The sequence below is a fragment of the Neopelma chrysocephalum genome, unplaced genomic scaffold, assembly GCF_003984885.1.
Source record: "Neopelma chrysocephalum unplaced genomic scaffold, ASM398488v2 Primary Assembly neopelma1_80b, whole genome shotgun sequence".
Taxonomy (NCBI): domain Eukaryota; kingdom Metazoa; phylum Chordata; class Aves; order Passeriformes; family Pipridae; genus Neopelma; species Neopelma chrysocephalum.
The window spans coordinates 11,319,598-11,344,996 of record NW_020897742.1 but is presented as its reverse complement, the minus strand read 5'-3'; the positions used below and the strand labels follow the sequence as shown (position 1 = coordinate 11,344,996).

The window sequence follows — 25,399 nt, the reverse complement described above, 5'->3', positions numbered from 1 at the left end:
ACAATGTCATGATAAGCAGAAACAAAACATTCACTTAGTAGGCCCTTATTGGTCTGTTCTCAGGCTTTATCATTCAACTTGCCACCGGCTGCCACAAGAGAGGAGCCCTGAAGAGAAGATACAAGGACTCCCTGAAACAACATCTCAGCCTTGGCCATATTGATCAACATAACTGATCTACTCTGGCCTCCAATCGGGAGGTCTGGAGACACACTATCTTTAATGCTGCTGATGTCTTTGAGAACGCACGCAGGATCACTCTTGAGGAGAAAAGACAACGCAGAAAGAATCGTGCCTTGCAGAGTATACCATCTAAGGAGTCTTTCTGCTGTGCCTTTTGCAACTGGACATGTCTATCTTGTATTGGCCTTTTTAGCCACCAACACGCTTGCAACAAGCGTGGGTAAAGCCCTTCCCAAATCTTCATTTGCGAAGCCTAGCCATGATGCCTGCCAACAGGCCTAAAGCAGCAGCATCTTTGGAAAGTGGCAAATGATCTGTTCAAAGACTTAAGATAGAAATGAAGTAAGGAAAGTCAGAGAAAGGATGAAAGAAAGTGCCATATGAGTTATTACAGAGAGAACAAAAGGGCAATGAACTAAAAGATGTCATGGCTTTCTTCTCTCATGACAAGATAAAACATCAGCCAGTGGGGCCTAAGGAAAAGGGAGTAAAGAAGAACCATATTGTAGTATATTACACAGTGTGACCCTGAATAAATTAACATTTCAGCTCTTATATGGCAACAAAATATTACACATTCTAATGGCTACTTAGAAAAAATTGTCTTCAAGCAACTCTCATTTAGAAAGAAAAATAGTAGCCTATCTCTATCCAAAATACTAGAAGTCATGAAAATAATTTCAGTTCTTGAATCACACCAGTATACAGATGAGCTCTTTTCTCCACCTAATGTGCTCATTTTCCATACTCTTAGCTCTCACCTCTCAGCTTTTAGCTTAAGACAAAAGGGGTTTATCTCAGCTTCTAGAGCAGAACAGATGTATACCTACTTACAAATTTCATTTTAGTTTCTGGACAAATCACAAACCAAGTGAAAACAAACATAAGTGAAATCTCAAATGTTCTATTCAGATTAAACTACTAATTTCCTTAATGGCTTTTTAAATTTTTTTTTTTTAAAGTAGACTCACCTCAAAAAACCCTCAGCATACACAAAACAACAACCTCAGATCTCACTGAACAGATGTTTGGGAAGGCCTAAATATGCACAGTAGATTTGACATTTTATATCTACAGGTACTAATCTGCTATAATCAGATATATTCTGTACAGATACTGGAAGTATGTCATATGCCACCATTGATCCAAATAATCTCCAATAATGCTCATCTGATCAAAGGTCAGGAGACATGATATTCAGCAAATCACACTCGGAACAAATAATCTCTTGCCTTAGCTGTTTTTTTTGTCAAATATGGCTTGTTTGGGTAAGTAAACAAAATCACTTTTCTCTACTTTCTGGAAAATAAAAAAGCTTCTTAAGAAACTCAAAATATTTAAATTCAACATCGAAATCTGAAAATAATCAATTCTTCATGTCTAAGAAACAAGGATGGACTTTTGGGGGTAAGTGAGCTTCACTATCACTGTGGTAAAACAGTATTCCTTAAATGCCCCATAAATGTCTATTTTGCTATCAGTTACAAAAAACTGCTCTGAAGAGGGAGAGAAAGCATGAGTTGCATTGCTCTATACTACTGTCACTTATGGGCAAAGAATTGTTCTATACCCAGAACACATGATGCCTGTTTTGTTACAGCAGCTCTAGATTTAAGCAATTTCAAAATCAAAGAATCATAGAATGGCTTGGGTTGGAAGTTCATACAGTTCCAACTCCCCTTCATGAGCAGGGACACCTTCCACTAGACCAGGTTTGTTCAGGTCCCCAGCCAACCTGGCCTTGAATGCTTTCAGGGGCAGGGCATCCACAACTTCTGTGGGCAACCTGTGCCAGTGCCTCACCACCCTCACAGTAAAGACTTTCTTCTAAATATCTAATACAAACCTATCCTCTCTTAGTTTGAAGTCATTCCCCCCAGTAGTCATTCCTACCTGCCCTTGTAAAAAGTCCTTCTTTATCTCTCTTGTAGGTCCCCTTTGAGTACTGACAGACCACAACTAGGGCACTCCAAAGCCTTCCCTTCTCCGAGCTGAACAACCCCAACTCTCTCAGCCTTTCCCCATAGGAGAGGTGCTCCACCCCTCTAATCAAATTGGTGGTCTTCTCTGGACTTGCTCCAACAGGTTGATGCCCTTCTTGTGCTGGGAACCCCAGAGCTGGATGCAGCACTCCAGGTGGGGTCTCACAAGAGCAGACTAGAGGGGCAGAATCCCGTCCCTTGACCTGCTGGCCACGCTGCTTTCGATGCAGTCCAGGACACGTTTGGCTTTCTGGGCTGTGAGTGCACATTGCCAGCTCATGTCCAGCCTCTCACCCAACAGGACCCCCAAGTCTTTCTCAGCAGGTCCGCTCTCGATTTGTTCATCCTCCAGCCTGTATTGATACTGGGGGTTGCCCTGACCCGAGTGCAGCACCTTGCACTTGGTCTTGTTAAATCTCATGAGGCTCCCCTGGGCCCACTTCTCAAGTTCGTCCAGGTCCCTCTGGATGGCATCCCATCCTTCAGGTGTGTCAACTGCACCACTCAGCGTGGTGTCATCTGCTAATTTGCTGAGGGTGCACTCCATCCCTTTGTCTAGGTCATTAATGAAGACATTAAATAACACTTGTCCCAATATGGACCCCCAAGGGACACCACTTGTCACTGATGTCCATCAGGACTCTGGATGTGACAATCCAACCAAATCTTATTCATCAAACAGTCCACCCATCAAATCCATATGTCTCCAATTTAGAGAGAAGGATGTTATGTGGGATCATGTCAAAGGTTTCACTGAAGTTGAGAGAAATGACATCTGTAGCCCTTCCTTTGTCCACTGATGAAATCACTCCATCATAGAAGGCCACTGAGTTGGTCAGGCAGGACTTGCCCTTGGTGATGCCATGCTGATTTCCTTGAATCACCTCCCTGTTCTCCATGTACCTTAGCATAGCTTGTAGGAGGATCTGTTCCATGATCTTCCCAGGCACGGAGGTGAGGCTGAAAGGTCTGTAGCTATCGGGGTCCTCCTTTCCACCCTATTTAAAGAAGGGTACAATGATTCCCTTTATTCAGTGAATATGTGTTCAAAGTACGTGGATAATATCAAGGAAGACCCATATTATTCCAGGAACTACACTCTTTAGTATGCCTTGGTACTAAACGTATACTCCACTTGAAAGGAGAGCAAAATGAAATGTTAAGCCCTCTTCCACTTCCATGGGGACTGTCTCAGCCAACCCTATTTTCTGAATTAGTTGCCGAGATAGATGTTATATATTACTTCAACTGTGTACTTTGTCCAGGTTTCCAGTGTTACAAAGCCTTCCAGTTGATTTTCAGAATAACTTAATAACTACATTCTCCCTTAACAAAGAAATGGTGGCTGGAAAAAAACTGTTCAAAGCAAAGTTAGCCAGAGATGTTCCATACCAAGGTACGCCACCCTCAATTTTGCTCCAAAGCCTCAACAGACAAGAAATTCATCATCAGCTGCAAATTTGTATGCATGGAATGGAGGTATTATACACACTTTTAATATTAGAGGCTCACAAAACCCAGAAAATGGCTCAAGTATTTTTGACCTCTACTCTATAAGCCAGAAAGGGATCATTTCAAAGCAGATTCCAAGTCACCAACTCATGCCGCTACTGAACAGTGTCATGTCTAGCAAACAAAACTGATGGTTGAAACAGACCCAACTATATTTAAAGTTTAAGTTACTGTGCAAATTTAGCTCATTCAGTATGAAACGTATTTCGCTGGTTTTGAGTTTCTGGCCTAGTAGAGAACATGCTGGCTCATCATCTTCATGTGCTGATGGAATGCTTTCTATCTTTGTTTCAGCACACTCAGCTTTTGCATTAAAGAAGTGCCTTTTTTGTTAAGCATCTGTGGATGTATTTGATATTTAGGATACAAAAACCCCCACCTCCTGCTTGCAAGAGTCAATTCCATAACAGTACTTTTGCTGATTACTTTTTGGATTTTTCTGCCTTTCAAAAAACAATTACATTTTAATTCAAACTGAAATGGTCAAATAAACTGTATCAATGTCAAGGGTTTTATCATGTTCAAGACTACATTAATGCAAATAATGCCTGTGATGAAATCATACTGCAAAAGCTGAGGTGCAATGCTAAGCATAACCTTCATATTCTAAAAAGTAAAGTACAGTGACAAGAACTGAGCTCTGTTTTATTCAGGCCAAACTGATGATTTAGGAATGATTTGCAGATCTTTTATGTTGACAAGCTTCTCCATGTTTCCTCTACACACATCAAGTTAGCATCTCAACCTGAATACACTGTCTCTGCATTTTGATTCTCAAATCTCTGTACTGTCAGATTCAAATGGTATTATTGGCATGTAAGCTAGTTCACTTGATAGAAGTCTTAACTTTTACTCTAGTCTAGGAAACAATCTACAGCCTCAAGAAAAAAAAAAAGTAGTAAATGCAACAATTCTATACAGTTTCTGCCTGTTTTCTAGGGTAGTGTTTTGTGAAATACTGATTGAAATTTTATAATTTCAGCCTTGCACAGAGAAATACTGCTCTGGACTGGTTAGAAAAATGGTTAAAAATAATAAAATTATATGAGACAAAGAGGTATTTCATATGGAAATATACTAAATAATATTATTGTAAAAGGCCTCATTTGAAGGTCTGTTCACAGTCCTCATCATCAATGTTTAAAACTGGTTGAGAAAGTAGATGACCAAGAACATAAAGCCTGTTTTCAAGGGGACATCAAAATGAGCTTCAGAGAAAGAAAGAGGTTATTTCACAGCTTCACAGATGAAAGAGGTTACTACTACCAGACAAAGAAATCAGACAGAAAAGCATTTGAGCTAAAGAACAAGAAAGCATGAGAAAAAAAATGATTTAACCTTTCTAAGAAAAAATATAGATGAAAAGCAGGAAGCAGTTTGAAATAATTATGAAAGATTCAGAAACTGCTTTCTGTAACAGGAACTAGTGAGTATCTGCTGTCTTAATAAGAAGTCTAGCACTTTCATGATAACATTTATATTATATGAACACTTGCAATATATAGAAAACTTTTTGTTAACTTTGGTTGTGCTAAGGGGCTCAAGGGCTGCTGGTATCTATGCTAGGATTTATTCTTGCCACAGTTACTTATTTTCATTGCTTTTATGTTACTCCAACACCAGTATAGCCATTATTAACTCTACTATACCACAGGCTCCATCAACTAATAACTTCAAAAGGTATTCAATAGATGTTCCCCTCCTCTGCCAAATGATGACCCAAGCAATTGTACTTCCACTTACAGTGTCCCACGGTGCAATCCTGTAATCACTCGATCACAGTCTAAATTGGAAGGAGAAAGGTAGATACCCCTATTCATCACAAAACAACCTCAGTAAGAATTAGAAACAGCACAGACCCACGAACTAGAGCCTAAACTGATCGGTGAAAACCCTGCAACCTGCAACTTCCACCACCAAGAGGATGAAGCATCTTGGACTGCCATCATCACCCACGGTTCATGTTACACTTCCCAGTTGAGCAGAGCCAAACTTTGCAGAATACTCACTACATTGGCCTGGCCAAAAAGTATAGTTATGATAAAGTTATTGAAATGAAACAGCAAATAGTTCTGGAATTTTCAGTTGAAATTTAAAAATGGTATTAACAGTATTTTTCATACTTCTATGAACATGATGAAATGCTATGCATGCTTTTAAGTCAAGTGGAATATTGGATGTGTAGATGCTCTTCCAAAAGAAAAAGCTTACAGTAACTACATTTGTGAAAAAAAAAAAAAAACATCCCTTAGTTCAAGTATGAGGAAATTCAAGCTTGCAGATGGCATTCAGCCACTAACTCAAATTTGCCTAACGTGCAACAAATGTGAAGACAGATTTTTCCCCCAACCGTACCTCCAAACTTTCTCTACTGTCCCATACCCAGCTGTACCACTAATCTCAAATTCTTCCTCATCCTTCTGTAGTTGTTGACAAACAGCAGAACTGGCAGGAGTAGAGAAGACACAGTCTGAACCTTACGGCAGGGACTAATACATGAAATTGTGTACCAGAGCTAGTTTTTCCATTCCATTTTTCCTTGCAGAGGAGTTTTCTATTCTTCTTTTGACACCTTCCTTGCTAAAGAGCAAAGAAGTTGCTAAAAGTACAAACATGCACCACTGAGGGAAAAGGGGGAAGAGGGGTTCAAGTCTCATAGTACGTGGAAAAATTAATACTTCTCTTCCTTTCCACGAGAGTAATTTTCAGTTGAGGTTGCCTAATATGGCAATAAGATTGCTAATGACAAAGAGAAACCCAATGGAATGTAACCAGAGAAGCCTTGATGCAATCCTTGCTAGACCTCCCCATGAACAGGTAAGAAGTTTCTTGAAACCTTGTCTTTTTGTAAAAGTGAGAACCATTATTGCACCATTTCTAGAACAGTTCTTTGTCATACTAATTTTGCTTACACTAGTGTTTGCCTTACTGATTTCTTTTTGCATGGCCTCCTAGTTCTTAATCAGGAACTAACAGTTTTTCCACAAAAGGTGAATGACCTTCCTGGTTTAATCAGCAATATCCAGCTGGAGGATCTGCATGATGTAACAATGAACCAGCATAGCTACGGTAGATGCCGGACTCCAGGTCCCTCCATGATAGAGAACACATCACTTTTTGGGGAACCGTGGCACTTAATTCTACTGCTCATAGAAAAATATATTTAAAGTGGGTGCTCAACTGGGGTAAAAAGTAATCAATTTCCAAAGAAAGGAAAGTATTATCAGATTCTTCCCTTAGCATTTAGTATAAATTAGATGTTTTTGTCTCTGCAATCAAGATGGATCAATAAAGCATCACCCTACCTTTACTGCAAAAAGATCACCATTTCTTAGAACACTATTAGCTTTTGTCTCACGTCAATCATGCACAAGGCATTTTACCACAGTCTGGATAGAAATTCTGTGTATCTATCACTTCCTTGAGGTAGTCAAAATTTTTGTTTGGCTTCTATTACTATTAATGAAGCACAAGCTCCCATACTCCCAAAGGCTTTTCTAGATAAATAGATAGGAAAGCAATTTAAACTTGCTTTTGTCCTACTACTTGAACACCACAAAGAAAATACTAATACAGTACACAGCTTTGAAAAAACTTTTTAAGCATATATTTTACAAATACACTAAAGCATTAATCTCTATGTGTTACAATGGCTTCAGACAAGATGTAACCTGTACCATTTAACATTTGTATGTTACTGTGAAGAATTTCATATTTTAATGCTATGAATCAGAATGATTGCCTTAATGGTGTTTTGCACTTAAAAAATAAGCATAGATTGCACTGAAATTTTCTATGCTTTAGCTCCAATTTCCTAATTTTTATTCCAAACCATTAAAAAATGCCAAGAAAAAATAGAAACTCATGCCAGAGTATCTGTTTCATATTTAGCACAACAGCTCTCTGCCCACGCATGTGCACATCAGGAAGACCCCAATTTCATTCTAGCATGTCTGACCTCAATCTCTCTCTGCCGTGTTGTATTTTGAGTTAGCTGATTATATGCATCAAGTTCTTTGTTTCAGTATGGCCAGTGAAGTCCTGCATGCTACATATTTCCTCCCAGCTTGCCACAACATAAGCCATAAGCAGCTTGATTATCTGACTTATCATATTCATGATAGTAATAGTACGATCCTAGTAAAAGTGAATCAGGGATAAAAATAGCCTCAAAAATAATTTCCTGGGATTTCCTAGGTTTGGTTAGTATTAAGAAAGAGTTCATAATAGCAAGAAAATGAATACTGTGGGGAACCACCAGATGGATGTTTTATTTTTCTGGTAACTAAATATAAACATGTCACAAGTCTTGCCACGAAAAACACAAAAATAGACCAAGCTTAGCTAAAACGCTTAAAACAAAACAAAACTCCCATACTTTAGTTTACAAAATTAGTAGACGATGTCATGAAGGATTATGGCAGAAACATGGCAGAAATATCTCACTTTGTAAAAATTTTGTAAAGCAAATACCTATTTGTCACACTGAGCTGTCTTACTGATTGTACAGTTTATAATCTGCTACAGTTTCTCATCAAATTATAGTATAGAAGGAACAGATTACTGCACAGCTTAATGAGGGTGCTTCCTTACAATCTGAAACAGTTCTACTTGATCCTACAGCAAATCTCTTCCTTTCTCGGAAAAAGAGTAATTAATAAACAGAAGAATAAAAAGTGGCCCTTTTTCCAGTTTCAAATACACACCACATATCCAGAGTACCTAAAGGAATATGCACATATCTGATTTTACCATGTTTCCATGGATGATTGATTTTCCAATTTAAAAGCAAAATGGATTCTTCCCTTCACAGTGAACCATGGAGTCTTCTCCCATCCTTAAAAACAATAGGTTCCGGATTCCAGGTCTATGCAGATATCTGGTACAAAAAATCCACTGAATAATCTTACTTAGTCTTTTAATTCAATTTAACTACAATTCAAGTTGGTAAAGGAAACTTCAGAATGATTACACCATTTTAAATAATCTTGATCCAGAAGAGATTGAAAGAAGAAAATGCTGAAACATTGACAATATCCTAGAAAGATAGACTTTAAGGATACGCTTTCAGACAACACAGACAAACAAAAATTCAGGGAATACACTGGGAAGAAGTTAGCCTGAGACCACAGAGATAGCTGAATTTTATTGGCTTTAGATGAAATATTTTTACTTTCCTGTTGTGGTGTTTAGTCTTAATGAAAATAAAAATGCCGAAGTCAAACGTCACTCATCAAGAGGAGATTTGGACACACATTTCTCTTATAGCACACTTGTCAAAATTTTTTTGTCAGTGGATATTTCTAAACGTGGAACTGCACAGCTGATACAAATAACTGTATGCTAGATTTCCAGTTAAATTTGAGTTGTTCTAAAATAGTACTGGTTTTGTTAAACCTAAGTTGAGAAGCAACTATAAAGTGACTGCTTCAATGCATATTTAGCAAAGCAAGCCTATTTTAAAGTTGCAAGCACACACAATGATGCTTGCTTTCATCAGTTCTAACTAAAAATTCCATTGTTTCATTACACTGTATTAAACAAGCTCAGCAGTACACATAATTAGAGGTATTAATTAATGCAGAGACTGATAGAATGGTGTCCATGTTCCAAGTTATGTTTTCTTTTTCAATTTTGAGCAATATTATCCTAGTGGGTAGTAGCTCTAAAAATAACAAGATAATAAGTCAGATGGAAACTGAACTGCAGAACAGGCATGCACGTAAACTAAGTGAAACAGGAGGTGAATTCACAAGTAAAAATTATATTATTGCCCTCAGAGAGCTGTAAAACAGATTTTTTTTTTTAAGCTTTTTACCTCAGAAGCAGTCTATGAATTCTTAGTCCATATAATTGTGTTGGCTTATTTAACACATTTTTGACTGGCCACAAAAACATACTAAGAAAAGCAAATTCACATACAGACCCTCAAGTTTCCTTGACAAAATACATTTCAGACGGCATGAAAATCTGTCTTGGAATTCTCTCAGGAAACAGATTTTCACAGATTCACTGAACCATCTGGCATTCATAGATTACCAAAAGAAACACAAATCATCTCGGAAATTATGGAGAACTGGGCCAGACTTGGTTTCTGGAGAACTGTAACAATGAAGAGCAGCATCTCTGAGATGAATTTAGTTAACACAAACTGAGTTTACTACCTCATGGTACCACCAAATCAAAAAGGGTTGATATTGTGTTTTGACATAGATTAGTAACATGCAAGAAGATTAAAATAAATGAATAAATAAATAATAAAAAAGATAAGGACTGGAGTTTAGTCCAAATTCATTAGAGCTTTTAGGAGCTAAAATCTTACTGATCTCAGTGAGTTCACAACTCAGACTTTGCTATTTTTAACGCTACTAAAAATTTGAGAGAAAAAGAAAATGACTTATGACAAGGAGCTCATCAATCTGTTTATCATCAAAAGAAAGATCAAGGAAGACCAAAAAGTGATTTGATTACAGCACAAATGTCTCAAAGGAAAACAAGAAGGGAACAAAAAAAAGCCCCTCTGGGTAGGGAAGTGCTCTTTAATATAGTGAAGAAAGCCACAACAAACATTGTCTAAAAGCTGCAGACAAATTCATATGGGAAAGCATAAATTTTTAATAATGAGGTTCACAAATCACTCAGATTATCATTGAAGGAAGAAGGGGTTTTTTAGCTTCTTAAAAACAGTGACAAATTTGTCATCTGCCTCTGTGTCTTCATCAGTATGCTTGATACAGCTCTGCTTTCAGTATGCATGAATACAAATATATGCCTAATGGGACAATAAGAATCTGTTAATATTTTATTTTATTTTCAAAATGAAAGGTTTCTGCAGGAAAAAACCTAGATATAATTCATATTTTGGTTTTTTTTTTTTTAATTTTACTGTAATCAATTTTGGGTGTGCCGGTTTTATGCACAATAGCTAAAGAGTTCAGTGTCTGCAGATAGATAATTTATTCAGTTCAAAAATCAAAAGAAGAAGGCATATATTTTTGCTCAAGATAAAATTTAAAAATATTTAGCTCAAGTACTTGTGGAAGATAAGAAAGCCCGTGTTTCTGAGAAAAATCTAAAAAAACCAAACCCTTGAACACTTAGGCTTCAGAGCCACAAGTTCTTATGGGTTTCTTAAGCAAATCATATGACTGCTTAAAAAATGCATACAGCATCATTATTTTCTCCAAATTATGATAAAATACTTACACTGTTACCAAAAGAAATGATTTTGTGTTTAGTATGAGCATTTTGTCTTACAGTATTGTAAGAATTCAAACCCATATTGACTTTTGAGAATTGTGAATGAACAGTGAAAGAACACTGATTGGAAGGAAAAACTTCCTTGCATTTTCATCCCCACTTCTGTCTCAAGTCTATTTCCTGATTGTTTCAGCATCTTGGCAATTTTAAGTGATTCTTTTCCAAACATGTGAAACAGTCCTTTTCTGATTAGCTGAGTTGAAGAAAAAGTGAAAAAAAAAATCTGATATCTGATTTGAACAAATTGCCTGTTAACGATTCAGTTCTCACATTCACCTCAACTCAGCTCCTATTTTTGCTAGCAGATCACTACTCTTGCTCCTACCACTTCAGCCGGGAAACCACATCAATGTCACATTTTCAGAATTGTACATTATTCAGCAAACTGTTAAAAGGATAGGCAATTAAGTCAAGTAACCACTTATCTACATGTTTCAATACTTGCTGCTCCATGGCAGAACCCCAAGCACAAAAAAACTAGAAATCGTAACAATAATGAAAAACTAATATCTAGAATTAGATAGTCTAGTGTGACAAACTGTGAACCTAATGTGTCTAAAAAAATTGTCCTAATAAAATATACTTCTCCCGCGTCTATAATGTCCAAGTAGTCACTCAAGAAACAGGAGTCATTTGTCTTACAGATATGGTGCAGAACTCCAAAGAAATTATGTGTCCAGAAAAAGAAAAGCTAGATTGTGGTAGCAAAGCTTGGAAGGACCAGTCAGCCCTTTCAGTAGATTTTACAACAAAGAGGCGACAACTAGAAAAATGAAGACGCAAATCCCTAATTCTAGTAAGGGAGGAGGCACGAACTTTCATACTCATAAGCAAATCTAGTTTCTTTATTTAAACAGTCTCCAGAAAAATCTCTACTACTATAGAAACTTCATACATCACTGAATCACAATAACTGTATCAGCTATTAGTTTGTTGTGGGTTTTTGTTGTGGTCGTTTTGGGTTTTTATTTCCCAGAATTGTAAAAGGTCTCTCCAATTTTTAAATTGCATTTAAATAAAATCTGTGGTATTCCCAAGTTTCTGGAAACATTTAAGACATTACTGAACCTCATTTTACAACTAAATGCATTACCTTAAGCATTATTCAGTTACATGAAAACAGTCTCCTTGCATCTGAGTTCAAGTATCACATTATCAATTTAGAAAACCATGTTTTTCATTTATCATTCTTCTTACACTTGAAATAGGTTATATTACATGACTTATCTAGATAATTCAGGTCCACAGAAAATAATTAAAAATATTTCATTCACAAGTCTAGCTCTTCTTCCGTCTAATGAGAAGAATTAATGTTTCAACCTTTCTACTACTTGTATAACTGTTGCAAAACCAAATCGTGGTAACACAATGCCAACTTCCCCAACCAAAGGCAAGTTCTTATTACTTGCAATCTGGACAAGCTTGTTGCTCAACATCAAAACCTATCCCTGCATCAGCCATTATACCTAAAATGTAGCTTCCTAAAGATTAGATTCATTCACTCTTCTATTAGTTACCCAAATGTATTTTTTAAACTAGAAAGACACAAAAAAATTTGAATTTTTTTTTCAGCTCACTGTAGAAAAACAGTTGTTGCAGCACTACTCCTGCAATAAAGATGGACTAGTACATGCTACAGCTGCTTGGTAGCTCTGATGAAATAATTTGGACTACAAACAGTCAGAAACAGATTATTGACAGGAGGTATGGCCTTAAGGCTCCTTCTATTGCATCCTCCAGCATTAGTACACCCCTCGTTTCTGATGTGAAAGGGATTGAAACACTTTTCCAGCCTCCCATCAACATGCACGTAGGCTATACTGTTGAAACACTCTCGGAAACTGACTTCAGCCTTGATTGCTCCCTGTGATAAGAAAACTTTAGCCTTTAGAAACATATAGTACTCCTGTGGATTCAGACAGCATTTGAACTGTTACCTATGGAAATATAATCCACAAAAGAAAGCAAATTATACCACGCAATCATTTACACAAGATCCTACTGCCTCTTGCATTTCTCAAAGATAAGCTTGTGTATTTCTAGAAATTGTTATAAATCCTCAGTAGTAGACTGATTAAGTCTATATTTTGATTTCAAAGAATCTTGAAAGCCATCAACAGATGGCTCTGTAAGATTTTTACCTTGTCACTTGAACCTGAATAGAAGAACACTCCCTTCAATATAGCAAACACGTGCAAGCTTTAGAAACCTGTTCTCAGTCGGTCAGGGCTTTTTTAAGACTGAGAAAGCTTAGTTTTAATGGCCAGAAGGCCAATTCTTCTTTCTTTCTGGATGATAGCTAGTCTGTGAGTACAGACCACTAGAGTATCATTGTTCTCCTGGTAAAAGTCCTACCACATAATAACAAATTTCAATTCTCAGGAAGTCACATCAAAAGCTTAGCTTAAGATCCTCCTACGTTGGTCGCCTCAATAGATGCAGATATCAACTGCATGTGTGGAGAAAAGATATGAAAAGGAATGTAAAGACAATGACACATACAATTTATCTTAACTTTTAGTGAAAACCTCTAATTACTCTCTGCCTGAAACAGACTTTCCATTGTGATCTATTATCAAGCTTGATTTTAGCTCTATTTGCAAAAGTAAAAAAGTGATATTTTGATTAATTTTATTTTCAAGGAGGCACGCAATATGCAAAAATGTGAGTACATATTAATATATATAAACATATATATAAACATATCATAGAATCATAGAATCAGCCAGGTTGGAAGGGACCTCTGAGACCATCAAGTACAACCCTTGATCCACTATCACTGCAGTTACTAGACCATGGCACCAAGTGCCACATCCAGTCTCATCTTAAAAACCTCCAGGGACGGAGAATCTACCACTTCCCTGGGCAGCCCATTCCAATGTCTGATTACCCTCTCTGCAAAGAATTTCTTCCTAATGTCCAACCTAAACCTCCCCTGGCACAGCTTAAGACCATGCCCTCTTGTCTCACTGCTAGTTGTCTGGGAGAAGAGACCAACTTCCAGGTAATTGTAGAGAGTGATGAGGTCTCTCCTGAGCCTCCTCTTCTCTAGGTTGAACAACCCCAGCTCCCTCAGCCTCTCCTCATAGGACTTGTGCTCAAGTCCCTTCACCAGCCTTGTTGCTCTTCTGTGGACCTGCTCCAGCACCTTCCTGAACTGAGGGGCCCAGAACTGGACATAGTACTCGAGGTGTGGCCTCACCAGTGCTGAGGACAGGGGAAGAATCACTTCCCTGGTCCTGCTGGCCACACTGTTCCTGATACAGGCCAGGATGCCATTGGCCCTCTTGGCCACCTGGGCACAGTGCTGGCTCATGTTCAGCTTCCTGTCAATCCAAATTCCCAGGTCCCTCTCTGCCTGGCTGCTCTCCAGCCACTCTGTCCCCAGCCTGTAGCACTGCATAGGGTTGTTGTGTCTGAAGTGGAGGACCCGGCACTTGGCCTTGTTGAACTTCATCCTGTTGGAATCAGCCCAACTTTCCAGTCTGTCCAGGTCCCTCTGCAGAGCCCTCCTACCTTCCAGCTGATCGACACTCCCCTGCAACTTACTGTCATCTGCAAATTTGCTAATGGTGGACTCAATCCCCTCATCCAAATCATTGGTAAAGATATTAAACAGGACTGGGCCCAACACTCATCCCTGGGGGACACCACTAGTGACCGGCCACCAACTGGATGCAGCATCGTTCACCACCACTCTCTGGGCCCGGCCCTCCAGCCAGTTCCTAACCCAGCACAGAGTGCCCCTGTCCAAGCCGTGGGCTGCCAGCTTTTTCAGAAATGTGCTGTGGGAAACGGCGTCAAAGGCTTTGCTGAAGTCCAGGTAGACCACATCCACAGCCTTCCCCCTTCCCCCTGGCAGGTCAACTGATCATAAAAGGAGATCAGGTTGGTCAGACAGGACCTGCCCTTCTTAAACCCGTGCTGGCTGGGTCTGATCCCTTGTCCATTCTGTAGGTGCCGTGTGATGTGTAACATGCAATGCCTCGGTCTTAGTTTTGATCCTAGCAGAAACCACTAACACATTTATTTATCAATATATTTCATGGGAGAAAAAATTTCTTTCATTTCACTGACTTTGAAACAGCTAACAGTCTTTTACCTGTAAATTAACCTAACTAATTATTTTGCAATAAAACTTCTTCCTAAGTTTTCAGACGATGACCCCACCATTCAAGAGTTACGACGCAAATATGACAAAGTCAGATTCTCCTATTAGAGTTGAAACTGCTTTAAATGTAAGAAAATTGGAATAGAACAACAAACAAGTAGTATCTTTAGTATAATGCAGAATTATTTCAATATAAAAACCTCAAGAATCAATGTAAATCTGTGTTTATGTCAGCATAATCAGATACGATCCATGGAAGGACTTTTAATATTAAAACAGAAATTATAGTACATTGCATAAGGACTTGGACAGAAGCTTGTTATATAAGATTTCTTTTTTATTTCTAGTAGGTGGTAACATATAACAATTTCACTAATTCCAGCGCATTTTTCAAGCTCACATAAAACAAAAGAAGTTTTGCTGTTCAGAAAAAGAACATCGTTGTTGGAATCTAAAGCCAGTGAATAAGATGTTTATGAAATATTTTCAGGAGAGCATACAAGACCTGAATCTCATTTTAACACATAGACAATAATGAAAAATACTTTTAGGTATCTTTCAAAGTACTTTTAGGACTTCTCAGATTCCACACTGTATTAGTAACATTAGTGTAAGCTTAGTACTTACCCTCAGATGCATTGGGAAGTTCAGGATAAAGTTTGTTTGTATTCTTTTTAGCTGGAAGAGAAAATAAAGCAGCAACTTACATGGCATGCTAACATATATTGTTATATTTTGTATACTGCTTTTCTAATATAAGTTCAATAGTTATTAAATGATTACGGTTATATAAGGAGCAGTGCAGAACCAAAAAATAAGGACTTTACCTTATATCCTTGACTAGAAAAATAAGTTAACAACAGGAGATGCACAGTAAAGCCTCACTTTCAATGAAAGCACTTTGCCAGACAAACTGTCAAAGAGCCAAATTCTGCCTCTTCTGCTCTACTGTAAGACCCCTACCAATTAAAAGATATTGATAACGTAAAGGAGAAACTCTGATTTCTAGAAACCAGAAGTTTCTAGAACTAGGACTAGCGGTTTCTAGGACTGTTCTTTTTACTAAGAAGTTTCATTGTACCGTGGGGCTTCTACATATCCAAGAAACATGAATATTTCCTTTGAACTATTATATGATTCTGTAACTACAAAAACACTAAAGCAAATCTCAGAGAGAAAAGGCTTGTTAATATAAAGCAAACAGACAAACCCTTTAAGGTTTATCACTCATGGTAATATCCTATCATGCTTTTCCAAGAAAGAGTATTAAAAAACATTTTTATAGAGGCAGCTATTATAATAAATGCATAATATCAATAAGCTTTAGTGCTCTAATTTTATAAGGAGAATTAATTAATCATTATCAAAATATTTTAACCTGGTGGCGTAGGTCTAACAGTGGGTTTAGGTGGCTGTGGTCTAGATGATGGTCTAGCAGGTGGGTCATTTACCTAAAATACACAAATTTTTACAAAATGTTGCATCACATCTGGACATAGATTGTGACTTCAGGGCCAAGAAGTATGTCAAGTTACACTGGAAAAAAATTTAAAATCACTCTTTCTCCACTGAACTGGTAGGAACTCAAGAAGCATACAAAAAACTACTGACATACACATGACACTGAAGCAATTCACTACGGGTTTAATGAAGCTGAAAGTAAATAACTGTCTATCAGTAATATCAACATCTACAAGAAATCATCTTCTACAGTCTTAGTATTACATTGTAAATGTGATTGTTTGAATGGAAGACACAAAAAGCAGAAAAATTAAGAGTATCAACATCAACCTGCAATTAACTTGATTAGGGATATTTGATCAAACATCTCTAATCATGACCTCAGATTTGATAATGTACAATTATAAAACAAGAATATACTTTGTTATTCTGAAGGATGCAAAGGAAACCCAGCAACATTCTTGTCCACAAGAGCCTATCAAGGGAATATTTGAACAAATGTATTACATGCAGCATCTGCAACGTGCTACACCTTTAATCATCCAGTAGAGAAGCTAAGAATGCCACATGAACATCAAAATTAACACAGACTAGGAACAGTTCAGGAACAGAAAAAGCCTATGTGAAAAGCAACTGCACAAACCCTTCTTTGTTCCCTTACAGATTTTCCTGGATTATTTTTTTGCTCTTCGTTTTCATACACTTCAGTGAAGGATGCTAGAGTTTCATAAAGATCATCTGCTTGAGCAGGAAAAGGCACATCACCAAGCAGGATGGCACTAGCACGAATATCCTGCCCATAAAACCTGATACAAAAAAAAGAAGATGTCAGGTATTTAATAATTATTACATTTCAAATTCTAGATAAATTCACCTTGTGCAAATGCTTTCCCTCTCCATCCCTGGCCCTGCATTTTTCCTGCTGATCATATATTGAGAAATGACAGAACTGGTACATTGCTGTAAATTTGGAATACTGACCACAACCCTCATTCCCCATTCCCCTGCACTGCTTGGGAGGACGGTGTAGTGAAGCTGAGTGAAGTTGAGCCCAGTAAGATGGAAGGTGTGGGGGGAAAGGTGTTGCTTTTTAGATTTGTTCTTATTCCTCATTATCCTATCCTCTTATTAACTGACAATAAATTAAACTAATTTCCCCATGTTGAAGGGGGTTTTTTGACTGGTAAGTGATCTCACTGCCTTTATCTCAACTCCTGAGTTTGTCATCATACTTTTTCTTGTCCCATCCTATTGAGGAACGGGAGTGACAAAGCACCTTGATTGGCATGTGGTGTCTAGCAAAGGTCAACCTGCCACAGATAATCTCTAAACATTCAGCATCATCTCAATACCCACTGCAAGATGTCTAAATTGAAGAAAGCCTTGTCCCCCCAAAAACTCTAAACCAACCATAGTATGTTCCTATAAAAAACTCTTTTTCCAAATTGAATGTGTCCTAGTTAATTTTGTCACTATGCCTTCACTGAATCACAGAATATTCTGATTTGGAAGGGACCCACAAGGATCATTGAGTCCAGCTCTTAAGTGAATGGCCCATGCAGAGATCAAACACAACCTTGCAATTATTAGCATTATGATCTAACCAGCTGAGCTAATCTCAGGGTCTTCTAGATTTGGAGAGAACTTACTTGCGATTTGTTTCTTTCCTTTCAATTAAACAGGTTCCTTCCAGAGATACACCTGCAAACAGTCCTCGAGATTTGCAGTACGTATAGACAGCAGCAGAGCTTCTTAGAGCAACATCCCCTTCTAAGTTTCTAGAAGAAAAATTTTGGTTGATATTCTTCAATACGGCTTTGCAGCATGAACAGCAATTGTCTTTTTCTTTAAATCCTTTATTTTACTTTAATCCTATTTTCAGATGAGACCCAGTACAAAGTAATTAATTGGCTTGATAAGGTTTCCTCTGAAGCACAGAACAATGTTGCCTCATGTGAATGCTTCCCATTAGGCTTCCTCTGAAAAGTATTAACCCACATTTTAATCACATTTTAAAATGACTGGATTATGTTTGGACTGGTGACTGGAACTCTACTCAACATATTCAAATCTTTCTAGACTTTATGGTCAGTACAAAATAATTCAAGTAAGGCTTCATCAGACCTCAACAGATTTGAAAGATTACAGTATTTGTCCTACCCAGGATCACATTTTAGGTTTGAAGACATTTCAGGCAGTCACCTCAAAATGGATACAACATCAAATTGAGAGCAGGTTGTCTGGACTTTTTGTAGCCAGTTTCTTATGAATTCTAAGGATATAATTTCACAGACACTCTGAACAACCTGTATCGGTGCTCAATTCTGTTCATGTCAATTTTTTTTTCTCATATCCAGACAGAACCTTATGATTATCACCTCTCATTGTCTTGCCATGCACCTCAGTAAAGAACTGGGGTCCATCTCCTTGGTGATTCCCTGTTGGGAATGCAGTCCTTTAGAAGATTTCATGGTCTTCTCTCATCTAGGTTAAACAAGCCTCATTGTTCACATGCTGCATGTCCCTGGCTATTTAGGTAGCTGTTCACTGTACACACTCTAGTTTATAAACTACTTTCTACAGGGTTGAAACTGGACACAATATTCTAGTCACAGTCTATGAAATGTGAAGCAAAGGGGAACAGTCACTCCTCTTATCTACTTGGTACAGTCCTGTTGAGGCAGCCCCCTACATTGTTCATTGTCTTTTCTGTCAGGAATCAACTGCTGGCTCAGCCCACCGCCCATAAGGACACAAGCACCCTCTCAACAGAGCAGCTGCCCAAACTGGCTGGCTCTGCCTGCATAACTGCAGGGGTTCATCCAACTGGGGCTGCAGAACTTTGCACTTGTCCTTAATTTCATGAGGTTTCCTATTGGACCCTTCCTCCACACTCTCTAGGTCCATTGCTCTGAATGGCAGCCCTACTCTGAACTGTATTGGTTGCACCTCCTGATTTGGTGTCATCCACAAACTTGAAGGAGCATCTGCTCCTCCAGGTCATTGATAAAACTACCAAGCAGGAGAGCTCCCAGAAGAGTCTCCTGAGGAATTCCACAGAAACCTGGCTTCAGACTACAACATGACTCATTTACCACTGCTCTTCAAACCTGATGATCTGGTTCTTCACCTATTTGAGACAGCAATTGGTCAGCAATTGTTTGCTAGTCTGCCCCACCCTGACCTATGTCCCAGCTTGGACACAGACATGTTGCAGGACAGTGTACTGAATGCCTTTGCAGGGCAGATGACATTCATTGCCCTCCCCTGACCCACAGATCTCTCTCTCTTCTGTGAAATAGGTATCATACTTTTGTCAGAAAAGATAAAAAAAAAAAAAAAGACATAAGGAGGCAAATGTCCCATAAACAGAGTCTGAGGCAACTGGGCTTGGTAAGCCTGGAGAAGAGAAGATTTAGGGGGAACCTAACAGCAGGTTTCAAGTATCTATGAAGAGCTAATCAAGAACATGAAGCCAGGCTCTTTATAGCAGTGTATGGTAGAAGAATAAAATGTTATGGACAAATATAGAAATAAGAAATGCTTTGACTGGATCTAAGGCAAAACTTTTCCCCATGACAACAGCTGACCAGAAGAGCAGGTTGCCCAGAGAGACCAAGCAATCTCCATCTTTGGAGATTTTCAAGACCCAACTGGAAAACAGGACTGAGCAACCTGATCTAAAGTCATAACAGACCTTGCTTTGAGCAGGAGGTTGGAGTAGTGATCTGGTTTCCAATTTCAATTATTCTATGATTATTTCATCTTATCCTTCAAAGTAAGCTGGCTTAACCACTTAAAGGTTTAAAAGAAATTTTTTGGTGTAGTTTTTATTTACTGTCAGGCAGATCAGTGGTGACAGAGAGCACAGACCCGCACATTAATGAAAATAATAGTTCTATCAGGCACAGTAGCCTGTGTTCTTCATTGAGCCTAGCCAAGCAGTCTCCTGCAAAGAGAGTAAATCTCAGAACACTTTCCTTCTGCCAGTAAATGACTTAATCAGGAAGGAAAAAGAAAAAAGAGAAAAAAGTGATTGGCAAGAACAATATGGTCCAGTTAACATACAGGTTGCCCAGTTTGTTCTGTAACACAGCAAAAAAAGCCACATCAATGTTTATATATAGCTTTTAAAATCATCTTCCATATACCCCATATTAGGAAAGTATTTTACCCACCTCCCCAGAGGTCCAATTGCCACAGTAAGATTTCCTCCAAGTGTAAGATTCCCTCCTTTGGCAAAAGCTTCCACTGCTCTTTCATGATTCAGTATTATCACTAAGTCTGAAACCTATAAAATATCAAATACTATGTATTTGTACAATGTTTTTGTACTATGTTTTATTATGTACTATTTTGTACTACGCTTTTTAAGAAGAAAGAATAGCACAGGAGAAGCACTTCCTTTCTTTTGAAACAGCTTTCACAACAAAGTTGATTCTTTTTCTGCAAGGTATTTTGAAACAAAAATTCCTCCAAACTAACTTTTCAATCAAATTTGACTGATTTTTTTCAAAGTGCTGATATGGTCAGTATGATATAAACAACAGTTATAACAGAAACTCTATTTTAATTCAAAATTTCCTAATTAACAATTTCCTATTTTCTATGGCTTATGCAAACAATTATGAAGGCATTTTCAGATGTAAATAATTTTGATCCTTCCATAATTAAACTAATAAAAGCAAGACAGAACTTACTAACAAAAATTACTGTCCAAAGAATAAAAAGCAAAAAGGATACAGGTCTTCTCGCTATGGATAAAATTTTATTTTCTTGATAAGGGTTTTATATATAATATGTGTGTGTGTGTGTGTGTGTGTGTGTATGAATTATTAACTAACTTTTTAAGACTTGTACATTAGACGTAGTCAGTTCCTTCAAGAACCTATTAAACTAAATAACCGAAGAGGTAGCAACGTATTTTCAAAAGATGCAAAATGGAAAAAAAAAAATCACTATTTTTAAAAGACTTTATGTATCAAAGTACTCCTACTACTATTTAAGCTGATGCCTATTACCATCAGTACTGTAAAACTGTAACTCTTCAATTTAATAAATTTCAATAAAAGTCTTTTACAATTCTTTTCCCAATCTAGGAAGCATTTTAAAGAAGGAAAAAGTCTTTCAAACACATGCATGATCTTATAAAGATCACTCTATTGTACCTGAAAGCTCAGTAAACACACTAAATGTTGTAAAAACCTCACAAAACTACAGCAGTGTCAGCCTGTTCAATACAGCAGATTACACTTCAATAGCTAACGGTGATGGATTATCTTTTCCACAGGTATCTTGACTACCCAAGAACTACTGCACCTGATCTTTCATCTGGTGGACTTGACTGAAAGCCAGGTTCAGAAAAAACTTTCAACTTACCCCAAATTCCAAACAGTGACAGCAGGGAATACAAGAGGAAATACCAGATTATTTGCAAAACAAGGCTGGCCTTGAAGTATTACACACAGCATAGGAGAAGTCTTTGTTATTAGCCCCCCTGTGGTAGCCTCCACCCCATCCCAAATAAAAATTGGTTGACAGGAGTAGTTTTTGAATCATCCAGGGATAGAGAAAGAATGTCATTCAGAATACCCCTACCTCCTTTTACGCATTAAGAGGATGATTCCACTGCTAAAGCTAAGTGAATCCATAGTGAGAAAACCTTCAAGGAAAGCATTTATATAAATTTTAAAATTGGTCTTTAATTGAGGTACCAAGTTTTTCACTGTGACTTCCGAAGTCTATGATTTCCTTCGTGTTATTTAAGACCATCCATAAGTACCACTACCACTATGTTAACTGTAATCTCCCCTACAGGAATAAAATTCACCCAGTTTCTAAAACATTTAAGTTTATATGTGATTAAAAGAGTGCTGAAATCGGACTCTAGGCTTCTTAGCCACTCGGGTATTTCTGAATAGCATATATTTTCTAGAAGAAATAAATAAGACTGTGTTATAATAATGTCAGTAAGGAAGGAGCATTTTGTAAGCTGACTAAAATTTCAAATGAAGAGCATAATATTACCCAGAAAAAACCCCTCTCACAAATAGCTTCTGTATTGAAGTGTCAACAGTAAATGGTTACATTATCTAAAATATCAGATGGGGATGATTAAAGGAAATTTTTTATAGATTAATCAAAGCATATGAATAGTCTGTTTAATTGTCTTAAAAGGAAAAAACAACCCACCTTAAACCCCACAAAAAACAAACTCTGGGGCTCAAACTGAATGTTTTATAATGCATTCAGATCATGTAGTCATGAAAATCAAAGAAAATCCCTCACAAAATTTAATGATTTTGTATTCACAGCATCCTTTAAAAAGTGCACTGCAATAACGGCTGAGATCACACAGTGAACAAGGAGGATACAATAAAATACTGATCTGTTGCTCATTATGTGAGTACCGGCTGAGTGGCTGCCAGGACAGGGATAGCTGGTTAGTTGCAGGAGATGTGCTGGGGGCTGACATGGACCATCCAGATCAGCTATATGTGGATTCTTCTGAGGAGCAGAATGCCCATTGCAAAAGATCTTGTTGGCAACATATTGTTACTCTGATGTTCTTTGGGAATAAGCAGAACAGAAGCTAAACAGAAAGAAAAGAGAAGGACGAGCCTGGAGACTAATGTGGGAAAGAGAAGGAAAGATGAAAACAAACAAGTGTGAAGGAGCTGTGAGAAAGAAGAAATGGGAAGAAGAGGCAGAGCGCTGTCAGGACTCAGCACACCAGGATTTCTCTGAACATGTTGAGAGTCCTTTACTTAACCATTTCTGCTGTCTGGAAATCGGCTTCTCTTCTGTAGCAATCCTTCAGAAGGGGCACCACTAGTTTTGGTGCTTTCAAACTGAAGGGCCATGGTCAGTAGCCACAAGTGTGAGTGGGAAATGCGAGAAGTACAGTAACATTAGCTAGTCTCCATTTTACTACACCTTCAGTTCCTTTCACTGTTTCTTGCCAGATGGAGTCCTTGTGCTCTTTAACAAAGCATTTTATACAGTATTATGTATAGGATACTGTTTTAATTAACTCCGATTGGCTTATATGTGAACACTGACAGGAAGCTTTCCATTCGTGAAAGCTTCTAGAAGTGAGAAATCAAGGAAACAAGTGCTATGCCACTTCTTTTCATCTAAATGTCTTCAAACGATTAGACTGATAGGATCAAATCCCCTCTTTTGTTTGTCTTGTATAAGTGAATTTTATAATAACCTTTTTTTGGTACAGAAAAGTAGATTCTACTATTTCACCAGCATTTAGATCTTTGTCAATGCATTTTAATTTCTTGCAAAAAAAGTTACCAACAAGTATTTCAAATGCAAAATCATACCTCAATTCCAATTTCAAATCCACCACCAAGGCCAGCAATTCCTATTGCAGAAGGAGCAGACCAGGCTGTCATTCAAAACAAGATAAATTTACAGAATTTTAACCACATGTCACAAGAAATACTCATTTTATTATTGCAGTTAAAAAACACTAACAAATTCTCTATTTAAAACTATGTTCAAAACTACTACAATAGAGTCATGTAACTATAATGCCTCATCCCACAGGAAAGAATTTAAGAAATACAAACACTCACAATCCAAACAAATCTTTGTTACAAATTATTTGTCACACAGTTGTTCCCAATCAGATACAATTAATTTTTCTAATGAGTTTTAAACTATGCACTATTTTATTTCATCCTTTTACACTAAGATACTGAAAGCATTTACATCTGGCCAAAAGAGGTACAAACATTTGAAAACAGCTTTCAAATGAAGCACTGTCACCTACTGGCCTGACTCCTCACAAATTTCCCGCTTTATGCTATGAAAAGAAATAATGAAGAAAAAATATTTTTATTTCTTTTAATTCTCCCGTGAACTACAAAAGGAAAATATCCACTTACTTCCATTAGGAAGACGAGCTAATACAATTCCACTTCCTCCCCGAGCAGTCACCAAAAATCCAGCTTTGATAACGGACAAAACCGCAAGGCCTCTGGCTTTAGCTATTACGTGAGCTGAAACAGCAAAATCATTTATTCAAGACCTTGGAAGAGAAGTTGTAAGAGAAGGGGAAAACAAAATTCTACATTTAACAATTTTGGACACATAAGAGTCAAGTAATCGAAGCAAGTGCTTAAAGAAAACTGAAGAAAGTTGAACTGATAATGACACCTCCATTCCAAAGTGAACCACAAAGTCAGCTGCAGGTCATATTAGCCTGTGACAATTTGTATACTGCCACAACTCCTTCACCTATACTGATTAGCTCATAAAGAGTTAGTTTGCATAGTGCCACACACATTGTGTGTGAGTACCCCTAGCAAGATAAACAGAAAAAAGGCAGTGAATAGCTAATAATCTCATCTCCACAAATTTCTGAAGGAGTGCAAATTTAAATCACAGCAACATACAACAGTCTAATCAGCTTATATCATTAGGAAGTGTTAGTGGCAAATACAGTGTCATCATCCTGCAAGTCTTACTGCAGACCTTCCGGAAAATAACAGTTATGAATTCAAAGCCACAAACAGCAAATCCAGATGTAGGAATACACTAGGAGAAACACAGAGTAACAACTGCAAAAATAAAGAGGACAGCAGCAAATAAGAGTCAAACCAGAATCAAATGAGAACAGCGCCCCAATCTCTTTACTTCAACCTATTGTCATCTAGCTAATTTTAATAAATACAGATATTCACGAACTAGAGCTACTATTCTAGGTCCTCTCTTAAGAACATACATTTACAGGGTGGGCATGAGACAGTCCATCCATTCATCCTTCCAGTGCAGGAACCCTGTGGTTGTAAACATTCAAAAGATCTCTCCCAGGAAGTAACATCTGCCAAGAATACAGCAAACTGAAACCCTTTACTTCCAATACATTTTCAAA

The 25,399-nt window shown here is 37.7% G+C and overlaps 1 protein-coding gene across 2 annotated transcripts in view; it reads right to left on the bottom strand.

The window, feature by feature from the left end:
* The window catches only part of SH3YL1 (SH3 and SYLF domain containing 1), a 51,378-nt gene that overhangs the window by 12,375 nt on the left and 13,604 nt on the right, over positions 1-25,399 (bottom strand). The window contains exons 3-9 of one of the 2 annotated variants that reach the window (XM_027690370.1): positions 24,411-24,524; positions 23,844-23,908; positions 20,688-20,800; positions 18,159-18,287; positions 17,153-17,315; positions 16,427-16,499; positions 15,676-15,726 (exon numbers count right to left, since the gene is read on the bottom strand). In XM_027690370.1, coding sequence (XP_027546171.1) covers positions 15,676-15,726; positions 16,427-16,499; positions 17,153-17,315; positions 18,159-18,287; positions 20,688-20,800; positions 23,844-23,908; positions 24,411-24,524 — 708 coding nt within the window. The remainder of the gene's footprint in view (positions 1-15,675; positions 15,727-16,426; positions 16,500-17,152; positions 17,316-18,158; positions 18,288-20,687; positions 20,801-23,843; positions 23,909-24,410; positions 24,525-25,399) is intronic. The other variant, XM_027690371.1, reaches the window with a different exon arrangement.